The sequence below is a fragment of the Phyllostomus hastatus genome, unplaced genomic scaffold (genome assembly GCF_019186645.2).
Source record: "Phyllostomus hastatus isolate PE091 unplaced genomic scaffold, TTU_PhHast_1.1 phas_contig_80, whole genome shotgun sequence".
NCBI classification, from domain to species: domain Eukaryota; kingdom Metazoa; phylum Chordata; class Mammalia; order Chiroptera; family Phyllostomidae; genus Phyllostomus; species Phyllostomus hastatus.
The window spans coordinates 13,049,569-13,065,146 of NW_025333960.1; the positions used below are offsets into that span (position 1 = coordinate 13,049,569).

Here is a 15,578-nt window from a genome sequence, read left to right on the forward strand (position 1 = left end):
CTTCTTCAAATTAATATATTATGGGTATACCTTGGAGACATTGTGGGTTCAGCTCCAGACCACCACAATAAAGTGCATATAGCAATAAAGCTAGTCAGAGAGTGGAGGGTCTTGCCTTCAATTTGTAAAAAATGCAACATCTGTGAAGTACAGTTAGGCAAAGCACAATAAAATAAGACAGGCCTATATAGAATTTCCCCAAAAGATCTGCTTAGAAATATAAACAGGTGTACTCTGATAGTGAGACATACAATGAGAAGCTGATAACATAATTTGTCTGATCATTCTTTTTCCAATTACTGAAGTGGTTTAAATATTAGCTCTAAAAAGATTTATGTGTCTTTATGAATTTCTTAGAACTCTTCTTGAGTTGCTTCTTTTTTTTCACTGGATAAGACCATAACTTCTATTAATAACAACAGATAACAGAAGTATGGAAAAATTTATTAGCTTGTTCCCTAATCATAAAGATAGTCATGTAATACTTAGGGTCATCTGTTACTGTTATTATCCTACAGCTTAAATCAATTAATTGGCTTAAATTCATTCTTAACTATTCATCCCACAGGAAAACTGGAACTTAGAACCCACTTGCTGGTTCATTATACAGATAAATATGTTTGATTCTCAAGCTAATTATGAGGGAAGAATAAAGATTGTACTTCTTCACTTTGCCCTCATCTATAGTCTCATTTTTAAAGCATAGACAAAGATAAGGGATGGCTAATTTCTAGGCAGAACATTGGGCTGACCATGGAAAGATGGAGGATTTCTATAAAGATATCATCTTGGATGGAATAAAGAATTCTGCTGAGCCCTGACTGGTGTAGCTCAGTGGACTGTGTGTGGGCTGTGAGCCAAAAGGTCACTGGTTCAATTCCCAGTCAGGGCACACGCCTGGCCAGGTCCCCAGTGGGGGCCACGTGAGAGGCAACCACACGTTGATGTTTCTCTCCTCTTACTCCCTCCCTTCCCTTCTCTCTAAAAAATAAATAAATAAAATCTTTAAGAAAAAGAATCTTGGGGGGAAAAAAAGGAATTCTGCTGAGATGTTCTTATTCATTTAATGTTGATCCCATCTTTCAGAATGAATGTCACCTTCTTAGGCCAGCATTTAAGCATTTGAGTCTGAATAAGAAAGTCAACAGCTTACTATGTATCAGAAATTGTGTTAGTATCTTAAATGGATTTTATGTATATCTCTCAACACCTCAACCATCCCTGAAAGGTCCCCTCACCTTCTTGCTATAAGACAATGGTTTTCAACAATGGCTGTACCTTACAATCACCTGGGGAACTGTTGTAGCTGCTGATAACTTGGGCCACATGTCTAAGCAATTACTCAGAACCTCTGAGGGTGGAACTCCAGGGCCAGCATCTGCAAAGCCTCCCAGGTGATTACTATGCACAGCCAAGGCTGACAAGGACTGCTCCAGGGATCTACTGGAATCCTGGTCCTCAAGGGAGAACACTGCTCCCTGTAACCCTGCCCAGCATGACTGCTGGTACTCCTTCCCGGAATAGAGCAAGTGTCCCCCTTACCTTTTGAAACCTTTCCTTTCCTTTCTCTATAAGAGCCCACAGTTTTGACTCGCAGGTCATTCAATCACACAATTCATGTTCCACCCCCCACCAACTCACCACCATTGTTATTCCCCCTTTGAAGATTTCAGTTCCATAAGTTTCTTAAACCATGCTAGAATTTGTCTAGAAATAAATAAAATCACTCTTAGAGTATAGTGGGCATTTCATATTCAACAAACATAAACATAGTATCTCAATAGATAACCAAAACCAAAAACCATTAAGCTTTAATCTGCCCCATCTAGATTGATGCAGAGGGGCAGTGGGGCTGTGTCTGCTCGGAATGCCTCCCTACTTCTCTCTTTGCTGTTTCTTCAACACAAAAGGATGCTCCCACTACAGACCCTTGTGCTTGCTGTTCTTTTCTTCCTCGAGGGCTCCTGATCATAATTCTCACCTGGTTGACCCCCTCAGCTCCTTCAGGTCTTCACCTAAATGCTATTTTCTCAGTGTGCCTTTCCTGATGGCTTTATTTCATATTGTTCACCCATATTTCCAGCCTTGCTATGTCCTTCCCCTGTTGAATTTTTCTTCATAGCACTGATTGCTTGTTAACAAAATATATATTTAAATTACTTATTTGCTTCTTGTCTGCCTCCCAGGTGGGTATATTTGTATGTTTTGTTCACTGCTATATCCACAGTGCTCATATGCCTGGCACAAAATGAATACTCATAACTATGTATTGAGTTAATTAACACTTTCAGGTATGTACTATTTTTATTCCGATTATATAGATTTTTAAATGTGCCCTTATAACTCCCTGTAGTATCAATTTCTAGGTTATCACTTATCTGCCAGCCAATGTTTATTTATGGCCTAAAGGGTGTTGCACAGTGCTGGGTTATGGCAGGTGACCATGAAGCAGGATAGTAAGACACTAGGAAAATTCCTGAGCAAGTGGAATGGGGAAACTGAGATGAGAAAATTCAACAAGGCCAAACATTTTGAGCAATTTACAGGCAGCTGGTGAATCACAAAAACTTATCTCTTCTAACTAAGGAAACTTGAGAGTGAATGGTTTACACCTCTCCTCCCTAACCAAAAAACGCATAACTAAAATCTCCCTGATCTGGGAAATACAACAGAGACCCAATTAATGCTATTTATACCAGCTAAACCCAAGGACAGATGAAGTCAGAGGACTAAATAACAAAAACCCCATTAAAAGCCAGACTCAAGATAAAAGTAAAACAGTATACAGACTAAAGAATATTCCCCAAACCCCTTATGCGCTCATTTCCTAGGTGTCATATCAGCATACTAAAAATGCACCTGGAAAGCTAGTGAATATTCTGCTGAAACTCTCCCCTAAGATTCGCATGCGCAGAAAAAAGATGAAAAGCCCTCAGAGCAAAGATGCAGCCTGGGCTCATTCCAGAGCATGCCCCTGCCCCTTCTCGGGCATGAACATTTTATTTCCTCCTGAACTCTAAGGGCCTCAAGGAGACTTGCAGCCAGGGGAACAGTGGCAGTGGCAGCTCCACCTGGCCTTACTCCCTGATCCTGTCTCCAGGGCCCCTTTTTCTCTGACTACAGGTGAGCTAACAGCAGCCCCTCCTTGGTTCATTTCTTTCCTGTAACTTTTCTAGGGAGCCAAAATAGCCCTGTCTCAGCTCTCTCTTATTACTTCTTCCACCCTAAATTTTTCTTTTGTTTCACTGTCCCCAGCCTTAATAAACGTATTCTCAAAATCACTTGGACTCATGTTGTGAAACCTTTCATACACAAAGTCAGGAACCCACATACTAAAGGCTGGCCTGAGGCAGACCTGCTTCAAGCGGGTGCCTATCTGGTAACAATCAAGCCCTTTCTTTGTGGTTTCCATCCCTTCCTCCTCCTTCCCTTGGAGTTGCACCTTTAATTTAGACGTATTCCTATGATCCTGATGAAGCAAGAGACAGCCAGGAAAAGCTTAGGTGACATAAGCATAAAACATATGAGAAGAGGGTTAATAGATGCAAAACCAAGATGTCAGGAATCTGTCACTTGAGATATGCATTCTAGTGCTTGAGAATCTGAACTCTTTTAATTTCATCAGATTAGTCAAATCGTGGAAAGACCTTACTAGGTGTATGCAATAAGGCTGTCTTTACATAATAGGCAGATAAAAAATATCTTCAGAAAGTACATAAACCTATGCAATTATATGGTATGGGAGAAGGGGGAGCAGTAGCAGACAATGAACCATGACTAAGTGCTAGTCATGTCCATGCACTGCTAAATGCAGTGACAGTTTTATTCCTTCATAACATAACCCTATGATATAGTACTATTATTATCCCCACTATATGAATGCAAAACATAGGCAGGATTGAAATAAACAGGTTCAGCCGTGGTGTCAGAAGGAACACGACCACAAAGATATCAACTATGAGTATAAATCTTATCCATTCTAGTCCTATACCACTTAAATCCACCATCTATGCAGATTGGGCAGGTCATTTAACACCACCTAGCTAATGTTTGAACAAAGCACTTAAATGGGCATTATTTCATTTAATTCTCATGGCTGCCCTTTGGGTGCTTTTCTTATCTTCATTTCAGAGGATAAGAAGCTAAGGTTTAGAGAAATTAAACAATGCACCCAATATTTGAAGTGAGTATGCCTGACTCTAGGACTGCTCTATTCTTTCCTGCTTTGTTCAGTACACCTATAATCTCCATGCTTTTGTGAACATCAAAAACGATGTGTTCAAAAGTACCTTGTGAAACATTGAAACTTAATGTCAATTAATAATCCAAAATCTGCTGAGGCCAGATAAAATTTCTCTAGAATTTAATACAGCTAATCATTTTAGAATGTTTACATTGTTCTGGTTGTAAGCATTATTATCTCATGTAATTTTCACGCAATCCCAAGAGGAAGGTCCTGTTTTAATTTTTAGATGTTAAATTACGTGTGTTCTTCTGAGACGCTAAGAGATGCAGTATCAAAAGCGACTCTGAAGCGATGAGGTAGTGCTGTCCAACTCACTGTATTTTGGTGAGCAAAAAACGCAGGAGCTGGAGGGATTTCTCAGGTCTCAACTGCGGGCACAGGCCCAACCACATCGTTACAGGGAACGAGACATGGTTTCAACAGCAATGGAGCCATTGCTTTTGTTGAACTGGGATGTAAGAACTGTGCTACATCAATGGAGCCCTCGAGGGAGCTGCAAATGAAAACCAGTCCAGGTTCATGACTGCTAGAGATGGGTTATGGCCTCCAGGTTCCCGCGGCTTTTCCTTGAATATCTGGGTAATTGCTGGAGGGCGGGTGCGGGCTTGGCGGGATCCAGATCTTCAGGGGTGTTCCTTTCCTCCTGGGTGACTGGGATCGATCCTTTTTCTCGAAATGAAAGATGTCTCTTTTTTCATTTGTTTGGCAAACGTTTATTGAGTGCCTACCATTTCCCCGGTATACATTATGCGACACGGACACCACCCAAGACCCAATGTTCGTTAGTCTCATCGTCACTCGGTGTACACAGAAGGCTAGGGTGCCTAGGGCGTTCGCCCCATAGCCGAAGGCAAAGCCCACAGCCGCAGCACCCTACTAGCGCGCGCCCGAGGGCCGTACAGCGCTAAGCACGTGCACACGCACAGGAACGCCGGGATCCCGCGTCCCCAGTGCAGGCGCCAGGCGCGGGCGGGAGCTCAGGAGTCGGAGCAGGAGGCGGGAGCTCTAGGCGGGGCGGGTGCCCGAGAGCAGCGCTCGTGCATTCGGTCCTTCGCTCCCAAAGCCCCGCCCCGCCCCCCCTTCTCCCGCGCGCGGGCTCCGCGCGCCCCTAGTTGAGCGCGTGCGCGCGCGTGCGCAGGCCAGGGCTCTCATGGGGGCGGCCCCGTAGACTAACGAAAGCAACAGAAGGGCCCGGATTAACCCTTTCTGTGCTCGCCCATTTAGAGGCCCGGTCGGGTTCCGTGCCTGCGCAAGCCGGCGGCGCGCCTTCCTCCCAGCCCGCACCGCGCATGCACGGGGAGGGGGGGTTGCCGGTGGGGGTTTTCAAGGCCGGGTAGACATTCTGTGCTCGTGCAGGAGGGCTGCTACCATCAGGGACGTGCACGATTTCCCCCCCCACCCCGCCCCCTCCCCAAACTAAAAAAAAAAAAAATCCAAAAACACTGCCACCCACCGTGCCCCCGTGCCCCGCGTCCATCCCGTCCCCGGCCTGCGTGCAGCGAGCGCGGGGAGCCCACGTCGAGTGTCTGTGGCTGTGCCACGCTGCAGGTAAGCGCGGGCCGGGGGTGCGGAAGGGGCCCGGGCCATCAGCGAGGCGGGCACGGGGGCAGCCTGCGGCTGGCGCGGCGGGGCGGCCCGGAAGAAGCGCGTTCTCGCCACGCTCAGGGGCACCAGCCAGCTCCAGGATGTGCAGGCGGCCGGCGGCGGCGCGGTGCGAGCGGGAACGGGCGTGGGCCAGGGCTGGGCCGGGCGTGGGGAACGGGCGTTCTGGGTGCTGCGCAGGCCGGTGAGCGGGCTGGAACAGTAGCCGGGCGGCGGCCGCTACGGCCCCGGGCGCGCGCTCGTTGAGCCTTGGTGGCAGAGTTCATGGCCGTTCTCGCTCGCATCTCCGCAACGCTCCGCCGTGAGGGTTGGGACGGCCCGGAGCCCAGCGCTGAGTGTGGCCCTCCGGGCGCCGCCCCTCAGAGCCCGGGGCCCCACCGCACCGCACCGCCCTCAGCTGCCTGTGGAGGAGGGGGCCGGGACCCCCACGCTCGCACTCCCGGGTGCGCCCGCCGAGCTCGGGAAGCCGGCCGCGCGCCGCCCCCGCCCCCGGCCGCGGGAGGGCGGGGGAGGGCCCGGCGCGAGCCGGCCAGGGAGTGCGCGGGGCGCGAGCTCCGGGCTCGCGGGCGGTACGGGGCGCGGCGCGGCGCGGGGCTGCGGAGACGGGCCACACGCCCGCTCCCGCTCGTTGCCGCTGCCGGGACCGCCGTGGGCTCTTCCTTTTGCGCTCAGAGCGGAGGCCAGAATCTTGCGCGGGAAGCCTGATTATGAAAGGGAAAGTCACTCTTTCACCTTCCGGCTCCGAGGCCGAGCTTTTGTTTGGGAAGAAATGCAAACGGCCTTATCCACTTCCCCACTTTCCGGGCAGAAAGAAACGAGAGGGTGGCTTGGAGAACCTCTGAAGGCTAGATGGCTCTTGCGCTTCGTTATCTTTCCTTATCCCTACCCCGAAGTTGCGAGCTTTGGACTGGGAAGTCGTGCCGCCGCCATTGTCACGGCTGTTCTGGGGTAGGGGAGGCGGCTGGCTGTCCAGGCAAGTTTGGCTGTGCTGGAGCCCCCTCTCCCCGTTAAGGCGACTCGGTTCCTCAACGGTTTGGAGAGCAATAATAAAGGGGCAGCTTTGATATGGAGGTGTAATTGAAGCTACAGTGTTCTCACCAGCTACACATATACTGGCAATGGGTATCCTCCAGTTTGACGCACCTGAACTTAGCAATTGGAACATCTCAGTAGAAAAAAAAAACTGGTCCTCAGAGACCTTGAGAGTGGAGGCCAAACAACACCCTGGCCAAAAAAGGAGAAAAAAAAAATCAACACACTGATGGATACGGTCATTCCCCCCTCTCTCTAGTCCATACACTTTTATCCCACAGCCTTGAAATACAGTAGGAAGTGACCCGGTAGAAGTTTGGCCTGGTTGCTTTCTTTGGGGTGACTACAGACCGTGCCCTATTTAAGAAACAAACTCCGAAGCATCTGTAGAACTAATTTTTCTCAGTTCTCACACTTTGCAGATAAGAAAATTCCTTGCTGCTTTAAGGCAGCTGATTGCTGTGTTTCCTTTTCTGTAGAGCGAACTTTTTGATAGTGTTAAGGATTTTGGTCTCCTGATTTGAGTTTTCCACTGCAGTTTTTACGTAAGGCTGTTGCAGCCCAGTCCCTTATCTGTGTAGTCACTGTTCAGTAGAAGAAACTTTTTGTATTTTTCAGGATATTGGTCTGCAGGATGGAGTCCCTATGGTAAGAGTTAAAATTCAAAAAAAAAAAAATCTAAAATCTTTGAGCTTGTCTGTAGGGATACAGGTGAAAACACCTACAGTTCTCACATGCAGGCTAAATGATATGTGCTACATCATACAGAAGTGTAGGAAGAAGAAAGCAGCTACTATATCCTCCAATATTAACTGTTGGGTATGTGATCTTTTATAACTCTCTGTATTTATAAAAATAGATATACCCTCTGTATTAGCCCAGAGAAAAATGTGGAGGGCTACATACCTAGCAGGAAATGGTGGGGGCAGGGAGCACTTTCTGGCTTTTTCTGATATCTATGTAGCTATCAACATCTATACATGGGCTTTGTTTGTGAGGAGAAATTCTTTAGTGGCTCTCCAGTGTATCCTCTGATTCCCTGTGCACAGTCTTTCCACACCCTAAGTGCTGCAGCCCTTTCTTGTTCTCCTTCAAGTCTTCCCAGAGCTAGACCTCTGTCCCCATCCTGAAAATGGGTACATGTGCAAGCGGCAGGACAAGAAAGGAAAGTTTATTTTTAAAAAATTCTTGTTTAGAATTTTAGATAGAAGAAGATCCTACCTTACTCTTGTGTGTCCTTTTCTCTTGTAGGACGGGCGTGCCCCTGATCAGTTATTCTGATCTGAAGAATTTGGCATTTCAAGCATTAAGACAATAGCCTGAATTGTTCATGGTAACTATAACTTTGGATATTAAATCTTGAAACTATGATTCAGTATTTGCTTTTAAAAATAATGTATGTAGATATACACATATATCAATTGTGTTAGCACTTACATTTCTCTGGGGAAAAATGTCTATTTTCCTCATATTGTATTGAATGAAAGGAAAACAATGTTTTTGAAAAGAAACCAGAATACATTATTTTCAAAAGATCAATTTTCATGCCCTGGCTGGGTAGCTAAGTTGATCAGAGCATCATCCTGATACGCTAAAGTTGCAGGTTCAATACCGAATCAGGACACATATAAGAATCAACCCACGAACGCATAAACAAATGGAACAAAAAATTGATGTGTCTCTTTCTCTCCCTTTCTTTCTCTCTAAGATAAATAAATAAATAATACTTTTAAAAATATTAATTTCTTTAATGTTGTGACAGATGTCTTTTGTGCCAGTTCTAAATTCCTTTTGCTTGTAAAATACTTGCAGCCCTTGTCAAGTACATCTAACCTTTAAAGACATTTTTGTCTGGATAGCAGATAGATTGGCATCCAGAGGGAATGAAGCTGCTTATCGCCTCTCTTCCCAAATGTCATCTGATTCTTTGAGGGTCATATTAAACCTTAGCCCTCATTCATTGGCCCCAAACCAAACCAGTGTGGAAAAACTAGAAGTCCACATCAAATGGAATATTTTGGCAGTGATATCCCTTTCTAGCTCTGCAACACTGATTTGTCTGTTCTGTCTAGGAAGTAGAACACTGAACGCTGTTACTTATTTTACTGAGCCTTCCTCTATGTGAAAATAGAGTAGGCGCAACAGACAGGACTGGTGTATCTTTGCCTCAGAGCTGTTTCTTAAACCTTGAAACTGAATTGTCATTATTACCTTTACTTGTCAGGAATCACAGGTTTTGGAGCTAGATTGCCTGAAATTGAGTCCCAGCTCTTCACTAAATAACTAGAGTATTGGGCAGGTTCCCAACCTCATCTATGAAGTAGAGATAATGATACCTATTGCATGGGTTTATTTGATCATTACATTTGTGAAGACATGCAAAGCACATAGAAAAACACCTGGTATGTATCATGTGCTTAGTAAAAGTTGGCTATAATTATAACTAGGCAAATACTTTGTAAACTGAAGATAAATAGAAGTAACAATATGGAAATCCCTAAGATGGGATGTCTTTTCTACTCATGTTCTTAAACCACTCAGAATGACTTTTTGAAATTGTTCAGTATAAAAAATTGATCATAAAATGAAAATCTGTTTTCTGTATGAAAAAGTGTTGTTCATAATTATCAAACTTTCTTTTTAAAAATTTTTTGTAGGAGTTTTTCATCAGTATGTCTGAAACCATTAAATATAATGACGATGATCATAAAACTCTATTTCTGAAAACACTAAACGAACAACGCCTGGAAGGAGAGTTTTGTGATATTGCTATTGTCGTTGAAGATGTGAAATTCAGAGCACACAGATGTGTTCTTGCCGCCTGCAGCACCTACTTTAAAAAGCTTTTTAAGAAGCTTGAGGTTGATAGCTCTTCAGTCATAGAAATAGATTTTCTACGTTCTGATATCTTTGAAGAGGTCCTGAACTACATGTACACAGCAAAGATTTCTGTGAAAAAAGAAGATGTTAACTTAATGATGTCATCAGGTCAGATTCTTGGTATCCGATTTTTGGATAAACTCTGTTCTCAGAAGCGTGATGTGTCTAGTCCTGATGAAAATAATGGCCAGTCCAAAACTAAGTATTGCCTCAAAATAAATCGCCCCATTGGAGATGCTGCTGATACTCAGGATGATGATGTGGAAGAAATTGGAGATCAAGATGACAGTCCATCTGATGACACCGTAGAAGGCACCCCGCCGAGTCAGGAGGATGGCAAGTCGCCTACAACTACACTCAGGGTTCAGGAAGCAATCTTGAAAGAGCTGGGGAGTGAGGAAGTTCGAAAAGTAAATTGCTATGGCCAGGAAGTAGAATCCATGGAGACCCCAGAATCGAAAGATTTGGGGTCTCAGACTCCTCAAGCCTTAACATTTAATGATGGAATGAGTGAAGTGAAGGATGAACAGACACCAGGCTGGACAACTGCTGCCAGTGACATGAAGTTTGAGTATTTACTTTACGGCCATCATCGGGAGCAGATCGCCTGTCAGGCATGTGGTAAAACCTTTTCTGACGAAGGCAGATTGAGGAAACATGAAAAACTCCACACAGCAGACAGGCCTTTTGTTTGTGAAATGTGTACAAAAGGTTTTACCACTCAGGCCCACCTAAAAGAACACCTAAAAATCCACACGGGATATAAGCCCTACAGTTGTGAGGTGTGTGGAAAATCATTTATTCGTGCCCCAGACCTAAAGAAGCACGAGAGGGTTCACAGTAATGAAAGACCGTTTGCGTGTCACATGTGTGACAAAGCCTTTAAACACAAGTCCCACCTCAAAGATCATGAACGAAGACACAGAGGGGAAAAACCTTTTGTGTGTGGCTCATGCACCAAAGCGTTTGCCAAGGCATCTGATCTGAAAAGGCACGAGAACAATATGCACAGTGAAAGGAAGCAGGTTACCCCCAGTGCCATTCAGAGCGAGACAGAACAGTTGCAGGCGGCAGCGATGGCTGCCGAAGCGGAGCAGCAGTTGGAAACAATAGCCTGTAGCTAGAGGTGGTGGGACATGAACACTTTGCCTGACCCATGGAGACTGAGGTTGCATTGTTCATAACAAATGAACATTGGTCACTGTATTTTTTTTTTTAACTTATGGAGCATTGTACTCACTGGACTTAAGGCAGTGCCTGGTTAGGTGTTTTTAAAACTTTTCAAGGAAATGATGTTGATTGGTTCTGACCAAACAGTTTCACTGTCCTGTCTGGTGTGTAGTATTAATGTTGCCAGTAAGTCCCACCCTTTCTCTTTTATGGTTTTAGTTTGAGGATTCCTGTGTCCAGTTCAGAAGTGAGAGACTTCTATTCCATTTTTTAATTCCTCCCTACACTGCTGCACTGGTGAACACGCTGCACAGAGTGATAATTGAGTAAATTGATTTCCCAATCCCAATTATATGTGACTTAGGGTCAAAACAGCATTTTAAATAATTTAATAAAAGTGCTTAATGTAGACACAGAAAATACTGGTGGTTGACCAAGAACACTGCACAAATATGAAAACAAGGCCTGGAAATGTGGAATGCTCTTCAATTTATATTTGATTTGTTAATTTTCTATCACTGTTTTTTACAGTTTTTGTGGACAAATAATGGTTGCTTTGCTGAAGTGTCTCTTCATCCATTTTGGTTGATTGCCCATACTTACCCCAAAAATGTGGTAACAAGACCAGAAGGCTAAGCAAATCCACAGAGATGTTGGTGATCTGGGGGCTGAGTTCCTTCATTCCTCTTATTTGGGGCATTGCCACTCTGAATGGGTGGGCTTTGTAGAGTGGACCAGAGGCGAAAGGTTTAGAAAAGGGTAGATAGGAACCTGGCTCTCACAGACAAGGTTTTCACATTTGCAATAATTCCAAGACTTCCTAGATCAAAATAATTCTTAATTGATTTTGAAATTAGGACAAGAGCAGGTATGCCTCTTCAGATACCTTCGTGTAACTTAACAATGTTATCAAGCTTTTGTGCTCTCTGTAGCATATGATTTATCCGTAAAGGAGATGCAATATCATTGCTTAAATTAATACATTTGAAATCTTTTAAGTGTGTAAATAGTATAGAAGTGTTGGTCTTAGGTATTTCAAGGAAAAGTAGACAGCTGCACATTTTTTTGCACATTGAATTAAAATAACTTCCATCAGCAAGAAGCATCAGTCTGTTGTTAACCAATATTAAAGATTGTCAGACCAAATGTTTATGTTTTTGAAGTATATTTCATCACTGGTTACAGTTTTAAGTAGAGTTGATTGCCTTTTCATAGCTGTAACAGAATTATAAATGATGTTCCAATTTTGGTGTATGAAAAAATTTTTAAACAATTTCTTTTGGAATATATTGAAATATCAACAATAGTTTGAATTATGTTCTATAATAAAGCATTAGTCAATTATTTTGGAATGTACAATTTTAGAAAAATGTTGACTTAAAATTTATTTTTGGTTGATAGTTTTTTTAAAGATACATTAAAATAATTTCATTTCACAGTTTGTTGCATTAACACCTGCAATTACTATTTGGGAGAAATTTTACTTTTTAAGTCAATATATGGGTTATGCCAAGCTTGTTGGATGAAGATACTGCCTTTTAAGAAACTTATTTATTGGTAAAATGTTTAGTTTAAAATTAATTTCTTTTGAAGAAAGTTGTTTTTCCATCCTAGAAGTAGTCTTGTCACTGTTTATATGCTATTAGTAGAAGGGGAAGTGATCGATATTCCTAGGCTGTTTTAACCAAAGCAGAAGAAAAATAATTTAACATCTTGTTGATAGCTACTTTAACAAACTGTTTTTGGGTCTTCATTTTAGTATGTATGAGAAAATATAATTCTATCATTCCTGTTTCCATTTTTTCATAACAACCTTTCACACATCCAAGTTTCTACCAACGTGCATTTTCTATGCTATCTTTATGGTTTTTCAGAGTTTCAAGTTAACGTGGCATTAACCCTTATTGAAACCACATAGTCACAGTGGTACCCCCAAAAAGAAAGCTTAAATTTTAGTCCTTTATTTGTATTATGTAAATATTATTTGTCCTATTTTTGCATGAGATATATTTATATTATAATTTCTACCACTGGTACTGGGTTCATATGTGTGTTAGGGTGCTTATCTTCTTTTTTTTTAATTGTTGTTTTAGTACAATTTTCTGCCTTTTACCCCCAGCCCAGGCCTCCCCCTCTCCCTCCCGTTTTCTCCCCCCTTGTTATCTTCTTGGTGGCTGCAAAGGATCGTTGAGACTGCCTCTCTCACCCAGCTGGCCTTTATAGTTCCCTGCATTGTGAAACCATCATTTTAGGCAGTTCAAGGATAACTCCAGTCATGGGGTTAATTCTGAAATGTCCTTACACTGAATTTGTCATGTTAGGGTAAGGAAATTGTAAATGTCAGTGTTACTATCTCTTCGTTATTTAAAAAAGTCACATACTTTTTTATTTTGAACAAGAGTATCTACCTACAACTTGATGTTACCTTTTATGCCAACTTGCATTGTATTGGCAGTGATTGTGGAAGAGAATTTTAGGACGTCTAAACTTTAGGTCATTTACCTGCTAATTAACTTGATCACAAATTTAAAATTGTTAGTAATTACAGAACTTGCCATCAAGCGAATGTTCTACTAATAAATTCCTCCTATTTTGTTGATAGGAAAGATTGAGGTGAAGGAGAATGATGTAAATTTATGTGTAGTTTCCATTTAATGTGTTATGTTGTAAAAGGTTGTCTACCTCAGTCATTGGGAACCTAGATACATTTTCCTGAGTAATGCTGTTGGTGATTAGTTTCTAGATCAATTATAAAAGCCTGTGTAGGTGTAGCAGAATTAATGTAAGGGCTTTAATCTTGAGTTCTGAGTTGTGGGATTTAAGGTGCTGAGGTTTCCAGGGAAGACAATGGAGAACTCTCCCTTCCCTCTGCCATTTACCTTTAGTTTCTTCATTACCCAAGCTCACCATGCTCCCACACCTCACAAATGTATGAGAGACAATGAAAACATCAGAGGGAGGCAAGGTAACCATTGACAACCATCACAGTGAGAGCTGAGGACTTACATTTATTCTGAAGCCTCCTAATGACTGAAATCAACAAGCACTTTCAGTCATAGGGAACTCCCTACCTCCCTAATGCTCCACACCCACCTTGACACAGACCTAACAGCTTCTTGGTCTTTTAATTTTGTGACCATTTTTGTATACCCCCTTGTAACTGGGTACTTCCTGCCCTTTGGCACTATTCAGAAGAAACTTAAACATGCATCTGCTTGACAACAGTTCAGATGTAGAGATACCTTGCTTCATTTATCCATCATGTATTGAGGCCCTAGGCTGGATCCCAGAGATAAAAAGGCAGAAGAGATTTGGCTCCACCTCACAGAGTGTACTCAGTCTTGTATTAAGCATATTTTTAGAAATGAAGGTGGTATTCTCCCATCATCTATTATCCATGATTCCTTAAAGGTCACCATACTGATCTAAGTGCTCTAGATGTAATTTAGATGGATTGTAACATTTCGGCAGTTGTGTGATTTCATGGTCTCTTGAAGAGGTATTCCCAATTGCCAGTATTCATGTAAATATTTTCAGTATAACTAGGGGGAAGTGTGGTTTAGTGGAAAGACATATAGTCCAACTTGAACTGGATCCTGGTTCTGGTTATCAGTTAATGTATAAATTTAGGCACGGTCTTTACTGCCCTGAACCTTAGTTTTATCATTTCTAAAATAGTAATTAGTAGTTCTGGCTCATGGTCTGCTGTGAAGATTAAATATGATAACCAGTACAAAATATTTAGCCCAGCATCCACTGCCTTTTAGGTGCATCCTAAATGTTTCCTCCTGAAAGAGCGTTCTCAGTAGAGAAGCAGAGTCAGACTGGAGTTCTCTTGATTTTGACAAGTCAGTTTTATGGTCATCAGCCCCAAGCTGGAGACTAGATCGCCTTTGGTCTTAACTGAAAATGTCTGTGAAAGCTGTGTTTATACTAGCACTTATGTAATCTTAAACCCATTTGCGGCTTTCTTCTCACAAATGTATTCATTTTAGGATTCTCTTTGGTTTTGTAATCTCCCATCGTTTAAGTAGGCTGTTGGCACACAGTCAAGTGTACACTGGCCTCTGCAAGGCTCCCTGCTCCTGTCTCTGGTGGCACAGCCAGCACTGCAGTCTTGAGAGCTGCCTCTCGAGTCCCCTGTGAAATCATGTGTTTGGGGGGGTAATTTTTATATTTTGTTTTTCTACAACTGGGTGTATTTCAGACTACGCCCAGCCTTTCTCTTTCTGGCTTACATGAATTCTAGGATGATCTATTACTTTCTTTCCAAAGGGTCTTACATTATACCCAATAATTTTGATTTTTCTTTTAGTTCAGAATACAAGTTCACTGAATCAGTTTTACTTGCTCTTCTTTGGAGGACATTTCCATGAATCCTACATAAAAGTATTTTCTATAAAGAATCAGTCAATAAATGTTCACTGAATGCCTCGTATGTGCCAGGCATTGGACTTGATGCTGGAGATGGAGCAGTGAATAAGGCAGACACTCCTGCCCTCACAGAGCTTACCATCCAGGACGGGGTTAACTGGTCACCTTTCCAAGTTTTACAAAGTGTCACAAGATTTACAAATAATGGTCATAAATGTACCTAATTTTAAAAAATCTGCTGCAGTATGTATTTTTATCTGGTTCTTAGAACATA

The 15,578-nt window shown here is 42.7% G+C and overlaps 1 protein-coding gene across 4 annotated transcripts; it reads left to right on the forward strand.

Annotated features, from left to right (window-relative positions):
- Nucleotides 1-4,978: 4,978 nt before the first annotated feature.
- ZBTB14 (zinc finger and BTB domain containing 14) lies at nucleotides 4,979-12,662 on the forward strand. 4 transcript variants are annotated; one of them, XM_045850329.1, is made up of 4 exons: nucleotides 5,819-7,528; nucleotides 7,621-7,699; nucleotides 8,132-8,213; nucleotides 9,538-12,662. In XM_045850329.1, exons 3-4 carry the CDS (start codon nucleotides 8,211-8,213, stop codon nucleotides 10,882-10,884), a joined length of 1,350 nt encoding a protein of 449 aa, XP_045706285.1. In that variant the 5' UTR covers nucleotides 5,819-7,528; nucleotides 7,621-7,699; nucleotides 8,132-8,210; the 3' UTR covers nucleotides 10,885-12,662. The 4 variants fall into 4 exon arrangements, with proteins under 4 accessions (XP_045706283.1, XP_045706285.1, XP_045706284.1 ...); XM_045850327.1 differs by lacking the exons at nucleotides 5,819-7,528; nucleotides 7,621-7,699 and adding an exon at nucleotides 4,979-5,794; XM_045850328.1 differs by lacking the exon at nucleotides 7,621-7,699.
- Nucleotides 12,663-15,578: the final 2,916 nt, after the last annotated feature.